We start from the raw sequence: 20,922 nt of genomic DNA on the forward strand, positions 1-20,922 counted from the left end.
ATTTACAGAATACTGAGAGACCTGGATAGACTGGATGTGGGGGTGATATTTCCACCTGTTGGATAGACTAGGACCTGAGGGCACAGCCTCAGGGTGAAGGGATGATCCTTCAGAACTGAGATAAAAGGAATTTCTTCAGCCAGAAAAGGTGAATCTGTGGAACTCATTGTAATAGAAGGTTGTGGAGGCCAAGTCATTGAATGTATTTAAGACAGCAATGGATAGGTTCTTGATTAGTAAGGGGATCAAAGCTTGTGGGAGAAGGCAGGAGAACAGAGTTGAGAAACATTTCAGCAAACTCAATGGGCCAATTAGGTTAATGCTGTCCTTCAATAATGTAGTCATATGGTCATGTATCTTTGAAACTCTCTTCCTGAAAGATCAGTGGAAACAGAGTTTTTGAATATTTCTAAGCCAGAGATAGATCAGTTCTTGTTAAAAAAAGGGGGTGAAAGGTTAATGAGGGATAGGTAGAAATGTGTAGTTGAGGTTACAATTAGATCAGTCGTGATCTTAATGAATATTACAGCAGGCACAAGGAGCTGAATGGCTTATTCCTGTTCCTAATTTGTATGCTTGTATATTCTAATAGCTGGAGAGATGGAAAACTGATCTGCAGACGGATCCAATGATATCAACAAGGGATCATCTTCAATTTGTTGCTGGCATTTAAGTTCTAGTGAGAGCACTGGCGTGGGATCTTCTTTACATTTCCTCACTTTGATAGATGACCCACACCTACTGCACTTCCCAACAAGCTCAATGGAACCTGTTGACATTATTCATCATCGGTTTTATTGCGATCCTAGTGAAGATCCCCAGTTCTTTACTGCAGTGTCATTGTCCAAAGTGGGTGATTATCCTATTTTGCCAGGCATTCCAACCAGAACTCTATCAACAAATACATTGACTTGGATCCCATTTATCATCCCTGAGAAAAAGAACAGGAAATTACATCGCCACAGGAAATGGCATCACAAACCCAAGGAAACCTAAACGCATAAATAAAAAGCAGACCATACCACCAGTACTTCATCTGGAGGGTCACTGATGATGTTACCTAGTATGGTAACGAAACTTTTAAAACCAAACCTTCCAGCTCAGTGAGCAAACCTGCATCCAGAACCACAACCTGAGCTAAAAGACTTTTCAAAACTCATTTAGATTTCTATTTGGATTTCTATTAAGGGTTTATTGTTACGCGTACTCAATTATGAGGTACAAGAGTACAGTGAAAAGTGTACAATGTCGCCATCTTAGGTACAAAATTCCTAGGGACAAAATCTTAACTGTAGAAATAGAAAATAAAGATATAGGTTAAAAAGTTCAGCACTACAGTCTTAGAATCATAGAGGTCTACAGCATGGAAACAGGCCCTAACTTGCCCATGCTATCCATTTTTCACAGTTAAGCTACTTCGATTTGTTTACGTTTGGTCCATATTCCTCCATACCTATCTCATCCACGTGCCTGACTAAATGTTTCTTAAATGACGAAATTGCATTTGCTTCCACCACTATCTCTGGCAGCCCATTCCAGACACTCACCGCCCTCTCTGTGAAAAAACTACCCCTTTGGACCCTTTTGTATTTCTCCTCTCTCACCTTAAACCTATGCCCTCTAGTTTCAGACTTCGTTACCATTGGGAAAAGCTGTTGGCTAGCTATCTTATCTACTCCTCTCATGATTTTATAGAGCTCTATAAGATCACCCCTCAGTCTCCTATGCTCCGGGGGGAAAGAAGTCCCAGCCTACCCAACCTCCTTATAACTCAAACCTTCCAGTCCATGTAGCATCCTAGTAAATCTTTTCTGCACTCTTTCTGGTTTAATAATATCCTTTCTATAGTAGGTTGAGCAGAACTACATGTTGTATACCAAATGTGGCCTTACCAACATCTTGTCCAGCTGTAATAAGATATCCTAACTCCTATACTCAATGCTCTGACTGATGAAAGCAAGCATGTCAAAAGCCTGTCCCTCATCCTGTCTACTTGTGACTCCACCTTCAAGCAGCTATGAACTTGTACCCTGGATCTTTTTGTTCTATAACACTCCCAAGACCCTATCATTGACTGTGTAAGTCCTGCCCTGATTTGACCCACCAAAATGTAACATCTGCATTTATCTAAATTAAACTCTACAGTCATTTTAGTATAAAAGTGGAAAAATAAAGAAATAAAGCTAAAATGACAAATATTACATGGGCCTGCAAATGCTCCAAGCTGGGCTTACCCCAATAGGGCTCATTCTGCCCTGCGCTGGATATGCTTTCCTGTGCGGGGCTAAGACCCATCTGTATTCACCAACCACTGAGTAGATAAGATAGCTGTCGACTGTTGCAAGGCTTTGACCCAGAGTGCCGCTTCACCACTGCCATCATCCTTCAAAACCGACTGCCATTGCTGCCACCTTTCATTGCTGACCACCACTGATGCCATCCTTCGCTACCGCCATCTGGGCTTGCATTGGGCCCTAGCCACTGCTGTGCTTCATTGCCACTTTAGTCACCTCACTGCAAAGTCCTGCTCTAGTACAGCTCCGGACATTGATGCAGCATGATGCTGCCTTCTGGCTGACATCACTGTCCCACAGCCACTGCTTTATTAAGCAACTTGATTTCTCACCAGGGATCTGACTAAATTAGATTTTGTTTCATTGCACTTGAGCCTGTTGGCGGATGCCAGGAATCTCAGACTCATAATTTTTAGCATATGGTGAGTTTAAAATATTGGGTGAACAGGGTCTTCCTTGATTATGGTGCTAATTCTGACTGGAGTTTGATAGCAGAAGCCCTTTATCTAATCTGTTGGGAATACATATTTAAGGACAAACTTGGAAAACTGGGCGATTTTCTGGATTGAAAAGGATGTTACCATGTGACTTCTTGGAAATTAAGGTAACAGTTTTAATGTGTGCTGTGGTTGGCCTTTGTGCAAATTGTTGCCCAGAAACCCTTTCTGATTCTATTGTACAGATTCAAGCTTCAGACTAAAGAAGGCATTTCAAAGTTGGAAGTGCTTCCTGAAATCCTTTTCTCAGGAGAAATTTTTGAAAATTGATAGGATTATCAAATACCAGTATTTCTCTTTCCTGCTAAAATCAGAAGGGAAGAAGTCTCAAATCCAAGTTGACTGGAATCAGAATTGGACATCTATCTATGGCTGTCAGCAATTTGGCTTCATCAACATGAAATTCAGTGGACATGAAAAGTCATTATATTTTATCATTCGCTCTTGACACTTAGCCCTCAGGGATTTCCTTTTCTTTTTTTGAAATGCATTTTCTCCACATCCTTTTGTATTTTTATTTATTCATTCATGGGATGTGGGTTTCACTGGCTGGACCAGCATTTATAGCCCATCCCTAACTGCGTGGAGTGCAGTTAAGAGTCAATTGCATTATTGTGGATCTGGAGTCACATGTAGGCAGCCAGGTAAGGATGGCAGATTTTCTTACTGAAAGGACATTAGTGAAACAGATGGATATTCCTGACAATCAGTAGTGGTTTCATAGCTATCATTAGACTCTTATTTCTAGATTATTATTGAATTCAAATTCCACCATCCGCCCTGGCAAATTCAAACTCAGGACCCCAGAATGTTATCAAGGTCTCTAGATTAATAGTCTTGCAATAATGCCATGAAGCATTATCTATCCCTATATTCCTTGTGTGAATGTGTCCATGCATATACAATTTTAATTCTTGATCATAGCTTTAGTATTAATCACTGTTTGCCACTTTCCATAAAAAGGTTTTGCTGATGATAAGTAGCTAGTTTGATTTAATTAAGGAAGTCTGGCTAACTTTTTAAAAGTACTGAATAATAGTACAAAAGAAGTAATTGGCGATTTTATTTATTTAATTAAAGAGTCATATTGAAAATATAACTTGTGGTATGGCAGGTTTTGATTCTACTATCTGTTCTATTATCAGAACAGATGTACTTTTAAGGAAGGAAGTTTGCCATCCTGACCTGGTCTGGCCCCACTCCAGCCCCACAGTTGTGGTTGTCTGCCTTCTAAAAAGGTTAGCAAACCACTTAGTTCAAGGGTAGTTAGGGATGGACAACCTGGCCTTACTATTGATAGTGCACAGTAGCATTTCCAGAGAGCTTCTCTGCAGGATATGATTTATCCCATGGGAAACATATCTTATATGGGATCTATTCTGAGTTGGTCAGAAGGCTATTGAATGTAACCTGCTGGCTAACCACACAGAGGTTTGTTAGGCATGTTGGGTGTGTCCGCCTCAGGTCTTGACAATATACTCAAACCACACTGGTGCAGCGGACTCCAGATGGTGCAGTCTGAGCTCTAAAATGTCTCTGTTAACTTGATGAGGAAGATATACCCAGGGAGAATATTTTTAATTCAAGTACAACCTTCTCAACTTGTATGAAAAATGTTTGCAACAAAACAATAAGAGCAAAATACTACAGATGTTGAAAATCTGAATCAAACAGAGAATTCTGGAGAAACTCATCAGATATGGCAGCACCTTCAGAAAGATGATGATAATTAACATTTTAAGTACATTATCAGTCATATTGGACTCAAAATGTTATTTCTCTTCCTCGTTAACATCAACTATGATTCTCTGTCCACAGATGCTGCCAGGCCTGCTGAGGTTTTCCAGCGTTCTGTGTATTTGCTGCAACAAAATAATAATTATTTTCTGGATTCAATGTTGGTTTAGGCTTCATTCTTTCTTCAATTGCTTCAGTAATGTTGGTGCAAGCAGATACCTTTGTGTTTGGAGGGGCACTTTCAAATAGATGGGAACTGCCAATTGGGTAAGAGCTAGGGTGAGAATTGCCAACTCCAAACCATCTGGTCTTATAAAACTTTTAACCATTCAAGAATAGGACAAACTCCATGATATCCACCCTGTGACCCCTGCCACTGGTTTCCAGCAGCTACGTAGCTCTGGGTTGATTCATTAGATTATTCTGATGCTTGTCCCTATTTAAACTGAATGAATGCTTTCAGGAACTTTGGAAACCAACCGTTTGTAACTGATGCCATTAGAGCAATAGAGGAGACAAGGCATAGGGTGCTTTTATAACAGATGTTATGTTTTTGTAACTATATTATTCTTCAAACATGCAATGATTGTGATTAGCACAAAAACTCTCTGCCTAAACTTCATTTCCTCTTTTCTTGAACAATTGAAGCTGAAATTCTGAGTCAGACAGGAACCATCAATCTCGTGCTGTTTAGGGACTATTTTAATGTAAATTTAAAAACATGGCATAACAAGTGAAAAAAAAACTTGGGGTATCTATGGATCAAAGAATGATTGTTTTTTCATTCTAAGCAATTCACAAACAATTCAGTGTGCAGTGCCCTACATGCTTATGAAAATAACATTGTATTAAATGAATCTAATCTCTCCAATGTCAACCTGGAAAACTAAATATAAAGTCCTTCCACTACAAACACTCCTGAGTGGTCATGGGTACTTCATGGAAAATAAATCAGAAAAAAAATAGAATTTACACAGTGCCAGGACAACATGGAAATGGGGACATGAAAACTGCGACACAGGCTGCTGCTGTCTCTTTTCCTGTTACAGGACAATGGGGGGGGTGCAAGCTCTTCAATACTAGTGAATATGGCAGTAATAAAACTGCAATAGTGCACAACAAAGAGAAAGGAACCTTTTTTCTTGGTCTGCCGGCAACCACAAGTCGCATACAAGAAACACATATCGTCTCAAAGTATTCTTTTTAAAGTTTTCAAGCAATAATGCCTCAATAATAAAGAATTTGCTGATGCTTAGATTCCAGATTATACATCGTTTATTGTCACTTGGGCAAAACAATGACTTAGTATTAGTTTTTGTGGCACATCTTTAATTAGCAATTTGAAAAATAAAAACTTTCGGGAGGACCACATTTCTCTTGAGGATGTGGATTCATGTTACGCTTCCACCTGCAACCTTTCTACTCTCCATTTGCGAGCCTGGAGAATGAGCATTGATATACACAATGACTATAAGAGAAGCATATCAAGCCTAGACTTGCATGCAATTACAAAACTACACCAACAGCAGTGAAGTGAGAAGTGGTAACTTGCACTGATTTCCCCCCTTCTGGGGCACTAAGGCCAAAAATTGAATTTTCAAGAATTCACTTGCAAGCTCCTGCAATGTTCAGATTATATTTATCAGGGATCAAGACTTCTAGGCCCAGAAATAATCAGTCCTGTAAGATCTCAATGGACTGCTTGGCAGAACAATTAAATTGGTATTTTCTCTTCATTGAACAACACAGATTAGACAGAGTGAATACTGAAGTCACGTAGAGACTGAAAGGCAGGTTGATACAACATATTGTTACTTCAGTGGTCTGTGGGTACATGCCTGAACGAAGGTAGAACACTGTCATAGTAATACCAGGTGGCCGTCAGGTATGGCCGACTCACATCTGTAGAGTAGAGACGCCAAGCAGCCTGGATAAATAAAACAGAGAAAGACACACACCAACAGATCAAACCATCAAACAGGACAGGACAAAAGAAAGCAAAATAAAAAGTGGCACATAAAACACCATGCAAGATAATGGGAACTTTACACTGAGGGCAATTTCATAGATTAATGAGGCATTGCAGCTTCATGTGCATAAGAAAACAGTATGTACAATTGGTGCATGTAAAATGATATACAATAATCTATAACACTGTTGAAGTCTGCAAATTAATTACAACGTTGTGATTAAAAGGATTCAGATACTTGGCAATATTGCAGTGAACGGTGAATACTCACCCTGAATGAGTTCCAAGGACATTTGTTTTTAATGTATTTGAAAATTTTCTTCTCATTAAGACAACAATAGGGTCTAGAAAAGTGCTTTTAGAATGTCATCACCCTCTACTCCTTCACTAATTGCCTGAACTTCACTTCTGAATATATTGTGAGTGATCACACATGGTTTTATCGTGGGGAGTTTCATAACACTCATCACTAACGTCCATCACCAACAGCAAGACAATTTCTAAGATCCTCACTTCTAGCACTGTATGAAAATGTGTTGCTGGAAAAGTGCAGCAGGTCAGGCAGCATCCAAGGAACAGGAAATTCGACGTTTTGGGCATAAGCCCTTCATCAGGAATCAGATTCCTGATGAAGGGCTTATGCCCGAAAGGTCAAATTTCCTGTTCCTTGGATGCTGCCTGACCTGCTGCGCTTTTCCAGCAACACATTTTCAGCTCTGACCTCCAGCATCTGCAGCCCTCACTTTCTCCTCTAGCACTGTATGTCCAGCATTGTGTCAGCGACACAAAACAATTCCTATACGGTGCTGATATTAAGGAGTAATATCGACACTGACTTTCAGTCCTTGCTCAGGTCCACCGACACATGCTTTACAAACACCTGTTCACACTTCACATTTGTGGGGAATAAGTTAGACTGGAAGTCAGGCTGGGTCACCTGAAAAGAGCCAAAGGGGCTGCTAGTTGCCGAGGTGGGTTGAGCAGAAATCCTGCTTCAGGGTTCTATTAATGCGTACAAAAATTAAAACAGCACAAAGAGGGGAGGAGGAGTTGCATTTTTGATTCAGGGGAGTATTTCAGCAGTAATCAGAGACGAAATAACTGAAGGATCATCCAGTGAGGCTTTGTGGGTGGAGCTAAGAAATAAACAGGGGTTGGTGATGTTATTGAGGTTGTACAATAAGCCCCCAAATAGTCAACAGGAATTAGAGGAACAAATATGCAGGGAGACTGTGGAGATTTGCAGGAGCAATATGGTCGTCATAGTTGGGGATTATAATTTTCCTAACATAGACTGGGATTGCCAGGGTGTTAAAGGCTTAGATGGGGTGGAATTTGTTAAGTGTGTTCAGTAAAGTTTCCTCAAACAGCATATAGAGGGCCCAGCTCAGGAAGGGGCAAAACTCTTGGGAAATAGAGCAGGGCAGGTGACTGAAGTGACAGTGGTAGAGCCCTTTGCAACCAGTGACCAGAGTTCTATTAATTTTAAAATAGTTGTGGAGAGGTCAAAGCTGGTACAAGGCTCAAGCTCTAAATTGGGGCAAAGCAAATTTTGATAGAATTAGATTTGAGCTTGAAGGGGTTGATTGGAGTAGTTTGTTTGCAGGCAAAGGGATCTCCGGCAAGTGAGGGGCTTTTAAAATCGAGATAGCTAGAGTTCAAGGTCTACATGTTCCTGTGAGGGTGAGAGGCAGGTTTGACAGGAACAGGGAACCCTGGATGACAAGAGATTTTGAGGCTTTGACCAGAAAAATCGAGCCATGGCTCAGGTACAGGTAGCTGGGATTAAGGGAATATCTGGAGGTATATAGGGGATGCAGGAGTTTACTGAAGAAGGAAATCAGGAAGGCAAAAAGGGGGCATGAGATAGCCTTGGCTGAGAAGATTAGTATAATCCAAAAAGGTTCATTAAGTATATTAAAGGAAAAAGAATAAAAGAAAATGAAAAAGGATAGGGCCCCTCAAGGACCATAGTAGACATTTATGTGTATAACTACAGGAGATGGGCAGGTCCTCAATGAATACTTAACGTCTGTGTTTACAATGGAGAAGGACATGAAGATTTGGGAACTTGGGGAGGTTAGTGGTCATATCTTTGAGGACAGCCCATATCACAGTAGAGGAGGTGTTGGATGTACTGGAATGTATGGAGGTGAATAAATCTCCTGGTCCTGACTAGATATACCCAAGATCACTGGAGGAGGCTGGATAAGAAATGCGGGGGTCCTGGCTGATATTTTTGCATCATCATTAGTCACTAGTGAAGTCTTGGAAGACTGGAGGGTCGCAAATATTGTGCTCTCACTCAAGAAGGGCTGCAAAGAAAAACCTTGGAACTATAGACCAGTAAGCTTAACATTTGTGGGAGGTACATTACTTGAGAAGATTCTGATAAGATATACATGCATTTGAAAAGACAGGGTTAGGAATAAGCAGCATGGCTTTGTGCATGGGAGATCATGCCTCACAAATTTGTTAAAGGTCTTTGACAAACTGACCAGGAAGGTTGATGAGGGCAGGGCTGTAGATGTAGTCTATATGGATTTCAGTAAGGCCTTCAGTAAGGTTCCACATGGTTGGCTGCTCTGGAAGGTTAGAATGAATGGAATCCAGGGGGAGCTGGCAAATTGGCTTGATGGTAGGAAGCAGAGAGTAATAGTGGAAGCATCTTTGTCAGACTGGAGGCTTGTGACTGGTGGTGCACCTCAGGCGTTGATGCTGGGCCCATTGCTGTTTTTTATTTATATCAATGATTTGGTTAAGAATATATAAGGCATGATTAGTAAGCTTGCAAATGACATTAAAATAGGTAGTATCGTGGACAGTGAGGAAGGTTACCAGAAATTGCAGCAGGATCTTGATCAGCTGGGGAAGTGGGCCGAGAAATGGCAAAAAGAGTTTAATAAAGATAAGTGAGAGGTCTTGCATCTAGGAAAGTCAAATCAAGAGAGGAGCTTCATGGTGAATGGTAGGGCATTAAAGAGTGCAGTGGAAGTGAGGGACTTTGGAGTTCAGGTGCAGAGTTCTCTGAGAATGGAGTCATAGGGAGACAAGGAAGTGAGGAAGGCTTTTGGCACACAGGCCTTCATCAGTCAGGGCACTGAGTATAGAAGTTGGGAAGTTATGTTGCAGTTGTACAGAATGTTGGTGAGCCACACTTGGGAGTATTGTGTTCAGTTTTGGTCACCTTGCAATAGGAGGATGTCATTAAACTGGAAAGAGTGCAGATTAACAAGGATGTTGCCGGACTCAATGGTCTGAGTTATACAGAGAGGTTGGACAAGCTCAGATTTTTTTCTTTAAAGTGTCGGAGACTTGGGGAGCGGGATGGTTATAGAAGTGCATAACATCATGTGAGTCATGGACAGAGTGAATGCACTTAGTCTTTTTCCCAGGGTTGGAGAATCGAGGACTAGAATGCATCAGTTTAAGGTTAGAGGAAAAGAACAAAAGGGAACCTGAGGTGATATGTATATGGAATGAGCTGCCAGGGGAAGTGGTTGAGGTGGGTATATTAACACCGTTTAAAAGGGATTTGGACAAGTACGTGGATAAGAAAGGTTGAGAAGGATATGGGCCGAGTCCAGGGAAATGGGGTTAGCGTTAATGGACATTTTGGTCAGCATGGACCAGTTTGGGCTGAAGGATCTATCTCCATGCTGTAGGACCCTATGACTCTATATACCAGCAACTCACCCAGGCTCCTCAAATAACACCTTCCAAACACTACATCTAAAAAAACAAGGGCAGCAGACACATGGGAACACCACCACCTTAAAGTTCCCGTCCAGGCTGCACATCATCCTGACTGGTTCAAAATCGTAGAATGCCCTTCTTAACAGCATCTTCAGCTCAAGGACTGTATCAGTTCAAGAAAGCAACTCACCACCCAACTGCTTCAGGGATGGACAATAAATACCTTGCAAGAACTGTAACAAGCACTACATCGGACAAACAGGCAGAAAACTAGCCACCAGGATACATGAACATCAATTAGCCACAAAAAGACATGACACACTCTCAATAGTATCCTTACATACAGATTTGGAAGGACACCACTTCGACTAGGACAACACATCCATCCTAGGACATGGCTAACAGAGACACACACGAGAATTCCTTGAAGCATGGCATTCCAACCGGAACTCTATCAACAAACACATTGACTTGGATCTCATTTCCCCACCCATTGAGAAAAAGAACCAGAAATGACATCACCACGGGAAATGATGTCACTAACCCAAGAAAACCTAAACATATAAATAGAAAGCGGGCCATGCCACCAGTGCTTCATCCGGAGGCTCATTGATGATGTTACCTAATATGATGACAAAACATCTGACAACGAACCTTCCAGATCAGCGAGCAAACCTACATCCATGGGCAATAAATCCTAGACAGCAGCCCATGATATGCTAAAACAAAATTCCTCAACCCCTTACAACCCTCTCAACTCCTTCATATGCCCCAATACCCATTTGTGCCACTGTATATATTCTGCATACCCCATATGGCTCCTTATGTTCCCTATATGCCTCCAAACATTCCCCATTGCCCCTCAATACCCCTTTAGTAACTTACTGTCAACCCATAGTTTCTACTATTTCTTACCTTGTACCTTCAAGTAACCATGTATCTATCAAAAAAGTCCTTGTATTTAAAGTTCAATATTACAAACTGTACTTTCTTGATACGTATGGCACTTCTTTGACAGTTGCAAAGGGTTTATTCACTTTTTCAGAACAATCTTCTCTATTGTCAACAATCCCAAAGACTACCTGGCACACCATGAATACCGAAGACCCCCAAAAAGAGAGCATGATCCCATTTCAAAAAGATGTTCTTGACAAGAACCTAATATGTGCAATGGCATTCAAATTAATCCATGAAGTTCAAATCAGTTCTCAGCAAGTGTACTTTGTATACACAGACTTCCAGGTGAAAGGAACATTAAAATCTCACTCCAGTGGATGCAGTTGAAGATTTCAATGCCCATCTGCCTCTGCAAGGCATGGTGGCACATACCCGGCCTGACTCCCCCATCCCCACAAAAATGAGAATGCTTTGTTCTGGGGTGAAACTTGTGATTTCAGGGCACTATTGCCATTTTCATCATAAAGGCGAGCCTCTCTGTAATGGGCAAAATTAAGAAGAGTCTTTTCATCTATCAAGCTCTAAGATTTGACGAAATGGATACCCGAGGATACATCTTGTGTTATTACTAGTAACACTAATATTCACTGCAATTTCATTTGTTTTTCTCCACATTTTTGTTCATCAGGATCTGCTTTCCTCCAGAACAATAGCGGGTACTCAGTACTGAGAGTGCAGCTTTGTCAGAGTTTTATGCTTCAGATGGATGTTAAGATTTTTGTCCAGTACATGTTAAAGATTCCATGGAATTGATTGATGAAAAGCACAGAATTCTCACTATGTCATGTCCAATGTTTCTCTGTCAATTAATTGTTCTTTGTATGTTTTTATTTCACTATGTAATTTCAATTACACTTTAAACTATTTCACACCAAGGTTGTTTAACTAAACAAGTAGGGTTTTCATCTTTTAGGGCTTTGTATAGTTCTTGTGTTGTGGCAGAGTTAGTATTTCAAGTTCAATATGATGATTTTTCACAGTTCTAAAGGAGAGTCATTTAGAAATGTTAAAGTAAATTTATAGTAGCTACAATTTTACAGAATACGATGAGGTTGTTTTCATTAAAGCATAGAAGGCTGAGTGTCGTAGACAGATCAAACACTGAGACACCTTTACTTGTACTACAAGGGTCAATAACTAGGAGGCACAATTTAAAGGTGAGAAACAAGAGGTTTAGAGGGGATACAATGAAAAAAACGTTTCCAACCAAAGGAATATGCAACTTACTGGTAAAAGGGTGGTTGTGGTTGGGACCTTCAAAACATTGAAGAACTATTTAGATGCACACTTTAAACATCATAGCACAAAGGATACAAGCCAAGTGCTGAAAAATAAGATTAGAGTAGATAGCTGCTTGATGATTGGCATAGATAGAACGGCCAAAGACCTCCTTAATATGCTGCAAACCCTGTGTGATTCTTTGATTCTAATAAACTTGTACATTAAAAACAACTCTTCAGCATCAACACTGTCATGCACATAATTGTTTGGGTTTGCTGATCTGATTTCAAAATTGCCTTCTTGTACTCTCCTAGTCCCAAACAATGAATGAGCTCCTCAAGGAATTTAACAGAGCCAAGTAGGACCCTGGCTTCCCCAGTCACCTGGGCTTTGAAAATTAAAGCATCCCCAAAAGTCTCAGGGCACTGACACACCAGCATTTTTTCAAAACTTACACCAATCTCATCTCTGACAGCAACCAAACATCAACTGCTTGATTAAAAAAAAATCAAGAAAACTTTGAGCCCTGATGAAGGGCTTTTGCCCGAAACATCGATTTTCCTGCTCCTCGGATGCTGCCTGACCTGCTGCGCTTTTCCAGCAACACTCTAATGTAGATAATTTAATTGATTGTTCAAGCCTATTACTTAATTATAAATTTGGTTACTGTTTAAAATACAAATGCATGTATGGCTCTTTTGCAGCTTCGGCCAATTCTATTGCCAGCAGAGTCCTGAATATGGTGACTGCTTGTCATGATGGCATTTTTGTCGGGTGATCCTCATGCAAATCAGTCAATGAGAATTCTCTGATTTTGTTGTGAGTGAATCCTGAATAAGCATTGATCAAAATTTGTCCACAGAGTAGCAAAGAATTCAAGATCGACAGGATAGCATGTAAGCAAAAAGATGGGAAAACTCATTGGGTCCTATAAAGTTTGCCACATCACACAATATACACCTGCTAACCTACCTCTTAACCCTGAATTCTTTGGGAAGGAAAGAAATTTGAGAAGAAAAACTGTGGCCAATTCAGAAAAACACTGGGATTTCCCTTTGATTTCTTGAGATGTCACACTAAATTTCAGGATTCCTGACATCATACTTAAAGAGCAACTTACCCATAATGACAGAATACATTTCTTGGAACAGTGAAGGAATGAACCAATATTCGCTAAATGTTTAGGGAGCCTACTCCACAGAGTCAACAAATTTAGCCAATCTCATAATCTTGACTAAACATGGGTGACCAAGCCATCCAAATTTAATTTCCTTTCCATTACTCTGTATGCCAATGAGATTGTCCTTGCTTGATTCCATTCTTGCCAATATGACTGTAGTTAGAGCATCTCCAACAATTGCTTCTATTTCAGTTCAGGTACCATTTTTTTCTGAAATCTTCCAACAACTGTCCTTAGCCACTATCTTTGCCACATGTCATTTCTTGGTAATATCCTTCAAAACAATGGTATGAATGATCACATGGACATGAATCATATCCAACTCTTATTTCTCTACTATTTCTCTCAATCTCTGCACACTTGTCAAGATATCTGTTCAATATCAAAAAATAAATTAACCACATTTCCTTCCAGTTAAATATTGCAGTAAAGCTCATGTTAAAACAAAGGATTATTAAGATGCAGAGGAACCCAGGATTTTATAGTGTCTCTGTTTTTTGTTATGAAGATTTTACAAATATATTAAGGACAAAAGGGTAACTAGGTCCCTCAGAGATCAGCAAGGCACCCTATGCGTGGAACCACAGGACATGGGTGAGATATGAAATGAGTTTATTGTTTCAGTGTTTACTATGGAGAAGGACATGGCAGATATAAAATGTGGGGAAATAGATGGTGACATCTTGAAAAATGTTCATATTACAGAGCAGAAGGTGCTGGGTGTCTTGAAACGCATAAAAGTGGATAAATGCCTATGACCTGATCAGGTGTGTTCTAGAACTCTGTGGAAAGCTAGGAAAGTGATTGCTTGGACTCTTGCTGAGATATCTGTATCATTGATAGTCACAGGTGAGGTGCCGGAAGACTGGAGGTTGACTAACGTGATGCCACTATCTAAGAAAGGTGGTAAGGAAAAGCCAAGGAATTGTAGACCGGTCAACTTGACACTGGTGGTGGGCAAGTTGTTGGAGAGAATCCTGAGGGACAGGATTTACATATATTTGGAAAGGCAAGGGATAGTCAACATGGCTTTGTGCATGGGAAATCATGTCTCACTAATGCAGTTTTTTGAAGAAATAACAGGATTGATGAGGACAGAGCAGTGGACATGATCAATATGGACTTCAATAAGGCATTTGACAAGGTTCCTCATGGTAGACTGATTAGCAAGTTTAGATTTCATTGAATACAGAGAGAAGTAGCCATTTGGATAGAGAACTGGCTCGAAGGTAGAAGACAGAGGGTGGTGGTGGAGGGTTGCTTTTCAGACTGGAGGCATGTGACCAGTGGAGTGACACAAGGATCGGTGTTGGTTTCGTTGCTTTTCATCATTTATAGAGTCATAGAGTCATAGTGATGTACAGCATGGAAACAGAACCTTCGGTCCATCTGTCCATGCCGACCAGATATCCCAACCCAATCTAGTCCCACCTGCCAGCACCCGGCCCATATCCCTCCAAACCCTTCCTATTCATATATCCATCCAGATGCCTCTTAAATGTTGCAATTGTACCAGCCTCCACCACATCCTCTAGCAGCTCATTCCATACACCTATCACCCTCTGTGTGAAACAGTTGCCCTGTAGGTCTCTTTTATATCTTTCCCCTCTCACCCTAAACCTATGCCCTATAGTTCTGGACTCCCCGACCCCAGGGAAAAGACTTTGCCTATTCACCCTATCCATGCCCATCATAATTTTGTAAATCTCTATAAGGTCACCCCTCAGCCTCCGATGCTCCAGGGAAAACAGTCCCAGCCTGTTCAGCCTCTCCCAAAAGCAGAAATCCTCCAACCCTGACAAAATCTTTATAAATCTTTTCTAACCCTTTCAGGTTTAACAACATCTTTCCAATAGGAAGGACACCAGAATTGCACGCAATATCCAACAGTGGCCTAACCAATGATGTGAATACAAGTGGTATAGTTAGTAGGTTTGCAGACGACATCAAAATTGGAGGTGTAGTGGACAGCAAAGAAGGTTACTTCAGAGTACAATAAGACCTTGATCAGATAGGCCAATGGGCCGAGGAGTGGCAAATGGAGTTTAATTAGATAAACGTGAGATGCTGCATTTTGGAAAGACAAATTAGGGCAGAACTTATACACTTAATGGTAAGGTCCGAGGGAGTGTTGCTGAACAAAGAGACCTTGGAGTGCAGGTTCAGAGTTCCTTGAAAGTGGAGTCACAGGTAGATAGGATAGTGAAGAAGGCGTTTGGTATGCTTTCCATTATTGGTCAGAGTATTGAGTCTAGGAGTTGGGATCATGTTGTGGCTGTCTAGGACATTGGTTATGTCACTTTTGGAATATATTGTGTAATTCTGTTGTCTCTACTATCAGAACGATGTTGTGAAACTTGAAAGGGTTCAGAAAAGATTTACAGGATGTTGCCAGGGCTGGAGGATTAGAGCTACAGGTAGAGGCTGAATAGGCTGGGGCTGCTTTCCCTGGAACGTCGGAGACTTATGGAGGTCTATAAAATCATGAGAGGTATAGATAGGATAAATAGACAAGGTATTTTCCCTGAGGTGTGGGAGTCCAGAACTAGATGGCATAGGTTAAGGTTGAGAGGGGGAAAATTTAAAAGGCATCGAAGGGGCAACATTTTTCATGCAGAGGGTGGTGCATGTATTGAATGAGCTGCCAGAGAAAGTAGTAGAGGCTGGTACAATTGCAACGTTTAAAAGGCATCTAGATGGGTATATGAATAGGAAGGGTTTAGGGAAATATGGTCCAAGTGCTGGCAAATGGGATAGATTAGGTAAGGATATCTGGCATGGACGGGTTGAACAGAAGGGTCTGTTTCCGTGTTGTACATCTCTATGACTCTAAGTGCAAAAGCAGATATGTACCACTCAGCCCATCAAGTCTGCTCTGTCATTCATTGAGATCATGGGTATTCTGCTAATCCTCAACTCCACCATCCTACCTTATCCCCACAACGCTTGACTCCCTTATTTATAAACCAAAATCTGTCTACTTCAGCCACAATATATTTAACGACCCAGCCTCAATAGTATTTTGTAGTAAAGGATTCCATAGATTCACCACCTCGTGTGAGAAAAAAACCTCCTCATTTCTGTCTTAACTGGATGACTCTCTACGAGATTATGCTCTCTTGTCCCAGACTCTCCCACAATTGGAAAAATGCTTTCTCAAATCCTTTAAGAATCTCATTTGCTTCAGTAAGATCTCTCATTCTCTTAAACTTCCAATTCACACAATCTCTCCACATTAGAAAATCACTCCATATCTGGCATCAATCTGGAGAACCTACTCTAGCCTCCTCCAATGCCAATATATCTTTCCTTTGCTGAGGGTTGAAAAACTGAACAAGTGCCTTGTATAGTTTTATCAAGAACCCCTCCCTCTACTTTTGTACTTCAATCCTGTTGAAACAAAGCCTAACATTCCACTTTTCTACTATCTGATTGCTAGCTTTCTGTGATTTATCCATGAGAACGTTGGGATACGAGTGTTGCTGTCTGGGATTTTTTTGCCCATCCCGGATTGCCTGGGAGCAGGCGTGATGTAGTTCCAAGTCAGGATGATGTGTGACCTGGAAAGCAGCTTTCAGGTGGTGGTACTGCCCTTGTTCTTCTAGATGGTAATAATTTGGGAGGTTCTGTTGGAGGAGTCTAGGTGAGTTACTGTTACCTGTTTCATTCTTCTTTTTTAATTTTTGTACACAGTGCTGGAACCCTTCGGGAGATTTTCTGCCCAGCCCATCTCAGCAACGAGCAGCTTCTTAGGTTCTTCTCAGGTGACACAAACTAGTTTCCTCACAAATTATTCCTTGCAAATCTGAAATCATCATAGAATCATAGAATCCCTACAGTGTAGAAACAGGCCATTTGGTCCAACAAGTCCATACCGACCCTCCAAAGAGTATCCCACCCAGACCTATTCCCCTACCCTATTATTCTACATTTCCCCAGACTAATGCCCTGAGCCTACACATCCCAGAACATCATGGACAATTCAGCATAGCCAACTCACCTAACCTGCACATCTTTGGACTGTGGGAGGAAACCCATGCAAACACGGGAAGAATGTGCAAACTCCACACACACTGAGGCTGGAATCAAACCTGGGTCCCTGGCGCTGTGAGGCAGCAGTGCTAACCACTGAGCCACTGTGCCACTCTAAATGTGACACAATGGTGAAGACTGCTCCTCCAAACAGAAACTGGCTCTCTCCTGCTCTTACTTAGTCAGGCTATTAACAATGAACATGGGAAAGATACAATCTGTGAATGGAGCAGCAATAGGCAGAGTAGGTGCTAGTCATGAGGGAGTCTCTGGGCTAAGTGTCTGCTAGAGACTGGTGGTTGGAGGTAAATCATATGAACACAGGAATTAGGAGCAGGGGTAGGACATTCAGTCTCTTGAGCCTGGTCCAACATTCAATAAGAAGGGCTGATGTTTTCACCTTTTGACTTCCACATTCCCATTCATTCCCAATGATCTTCTTCGCCATATTCTATGATCTATTTACCTGCACCTATAAAACATTTAACTACCCTGCCTCTACCGCCTTCTGAGGCAAAGTCACAGAATCCTCTAAGACAAAATAATTCTCCTCATCTCTGTCCCAAAAAGGCTACCCCTAATTTTAGAAATCACCCACAAGAGAAAACATCTTTTTCAAACCACGTCTTCAAGACTATTCAGGATCTCATACAGTTCAAACAAATCACTCCTCACTCTTTGAAACTTTAGTAGATTTACATCCATCCAGTCCAAACTTTTCTCATAAACAAATCGATAAGGACCCTCACCAACTTTTACAGATGCACTATTGAAAGCATACTGTGCGATTGCATACTGGCCTGGTATGGCAAGGACCATAAGAAACTACAGAAGGTGGTGTGTACAGCCCAGACCATCATGGAAACCAACCTTCCATCTACCTGCTGCGGAAAGGCTGCCAACATCATCAAAGACAGATTGCACCTCAGTCATAATCTCTATAACCTCTTCCGTCAGATAGAAGACACAGAATCCTGAACACACGCACTAGCAGGTTCAGGAATAGCTTCTTCCCGACCATTATTAGACTGATGAATGCACTCTTGAGCCTCAAATAATGCTGATCCTGCTAACATTGATCTCGCCTAGTGCACACCTTGTGCAATGTAACCTGGATGCCTCTGTGTAAGTCTTTTTACTCTGTACACCCTCGCTTAATAAAATCTGTCTGCATGTACTGCACATAAACAAAGCTTTTCACTGTACTTTAGTACACAGGACAATAAATCAATTGATAAGAGAACCTGCTCAGTCTTGGCATTGATCTAAGTAAATCTCTTCCTAATCACCTTTATTATGTTTAAACATCGAAGCAAAAAAATACATACAGCAAGTTGAGATGTGGAGTCACCAATGCCCTGTACAACTACAGCCTAACAACCTTACTTTTAAATACAATTCTCTTACACTAAGTCTTTCAGAATTAGAATCCTTACAGTGTGAAAGCAAGCCATTTGACCTATCGAGTCCACACCAATGCTCCAAAGAGCATTCCACCCAGACCCATCCCATCTCCATAGACCTTGCATCTCCCATGGCTAACTCACCTTACCTATACATCCCTGGACACTATGGGTAATTTAACATGGACAATTGACCTAACGTGCACATTTTTGGATTGTGGGAGGAAACCAGGGCACCCTGAGTAAACCCACACAGACACAGGGAGAATGTGCAATTTCCACACAGACAGTCACCTGAGGATGGAATTGAACTGGGCTTCTGGTGTTGTGAGGCAGCAGTGCTAACCACTGAGCCACCATGATACGCCTTGATAATGTGCAGTGCCTGGATAATAACCTTTTGTTACTATTAACTAGAAAGCAGACATCACTCTGCACTTTGGAATTCTGAAGCTGAGATGCAGTGATGGGGGGGGTTGGGAGGCCAGGGGTGGTGGTAGCTAGCCACTGGAGAGGAAGACATATATTTGCAAGGCGCTTGCTTGTCTCCAGGATTTGAGGGACACTGGAAGGTGCTTAGAGGAAGCTGCAAAGGGGATGGTGGAGGTGGGATCTGTAAGTGGGGACTGGGGAAGGCAGGGAAGCTCCAAAGCAGATGGAGTGGGAGAAAGGATGGCTGCATGGAAATATCAGGCCCACAGGAAGGTTGCAAGGGGATAAAGGAGATGGTGTCTGCAAGGCAAATGGGGGGAAACAGGATGTTGCTGAAAGGGAACAGCAGGGAAGATAATCAGCCTGTAACAGGGTTGAAACGAGATGGGAAGGCCACAGATTGAGGGGCTGAGACGGAGAGACTGGGAGGTAGTTGGAGCTGTAAGGGAACTGTGGAAAGACAGGGACACTGCACGACCAGGGAGGATTGTATGAGAGGGAAGCTGCACAGGGGTTGGTGAGAGAGTGAAGCTGCAATAGATGTGAAAGAAAGAGGGAAGTTCTATCAGGATGGTGGGAGAGGATGCGGGGACAGAAAAGGCAGAGAGGCTACAAAGAAGGGAACACACTTTTGAACTATTCAACAAATGAACACTTAGCTAACTGGGAGATAGAAAAACTTGAAGTCATCGAATTCACAAATTACTTGAAAATGAAGGTGAAATGGATGCAAGTTTGCTCGCTGAGCTGGAAGGTTCATTTTCAGACATTTTACCACCATCCTAGGTAATATCATCAGAGAGCCTCCGGTGAAGTACTGGTGTTAGTGACTTGCTGTCTATTTATGTGTGTAGGTTTCCTTGTGTTGGTGATGTCATTTGCTGTGGTGATGTCATTTCTGTGTTTTTTTCTCAGAGGGTGGTAAATGGGGTCCAAGTCAATGTGGTTTGTTGATAGAGTTCCAGTTGAAATGCCATGCTTCTAGGAATTCTCGTGTGTGTCGCTGTTTGGCTTGTCCTAGGATGGATGTGTTGTCCCAGTCGAAGTGGTGAACATCAACTAGCCACAAAAAGACATGACCACTCTCACTAGTATCCTTACATACAGATGAGGAAGGACACCACTTCGACTGGGGCAACACATCCATCCTAGGTCAAGCAAAATAGAGACATGTATGAGAATTCCTAGAAGCATGGCATTTCAACTGGAACTGACAGCACCAACCCAAGGAAACCTAAATCATAAATAGAAAGTAGGTTACTAACACCAGTGCTTCACCAGAGGCTCACCGATGATGTTACTTAGTATGGTGATGAAATGTCTGAAAACAAACCTTCCAGCTCAGTGAGCAAACTTACATCCAGAACCTCAACCTGAGCTACAAATCTTCTCAAAACTTGCTATGAAGGTGAAATCTCCAGTTTAAGACTGCATATGTTCAGGAGCAACCGTATGGGAAAAATCTGTTGGGAGCCATATGATGCTGGCACTTAGCAACCAAGTT

The 20,922-nt window shown here is 41.5% G+C and overlaps 1 protein-coding gene across 2 annotated transcripts in view; it reads right to left on the reverse strand.

The window, feature by feature from the left end:
* LOC132830139 (potassium voltage-gated channel subfamily KQT member 4-like) overlaps nucleotides 1-20,922 on the reverse strand; it is a 633,387-nt gene that overhangs the window by 115,730 nt on the left and 496,735 nt on the right. For both annotated transcript variants that reach the window (XM_060847647.1, XM_060847648.1), the window contains exon 8: nucleotides 6,367-6,455. In XM_060847647.1, the coding sequence (XP_060703630.1) occupies nucleotides 6,367-6,455 (89 nt within the window). The remainder of the gene's footprint in view (nucleotides 1-6,366; nucleotides 6,456-20,922) is intronic.

Source organism: Hemiscyllium ocellatum, chromosome 30, assembly GCF_020745735.1.
Source record: "Hemiscyllium ocellatum isolate sHemOce1 chromosome 30, sHemOce1.pat.X.cur, whole genome shotgun sequence".
In the NCBI taxonomy this organism is placed as follows: domain Eukaryota; kingdom Metazoa; phylum Chordata; class Chondrichthyes; order Orectolobiformes; family Hemiscylliidae; genus Hemiscyllium; species Hemiscyllium ocellatum.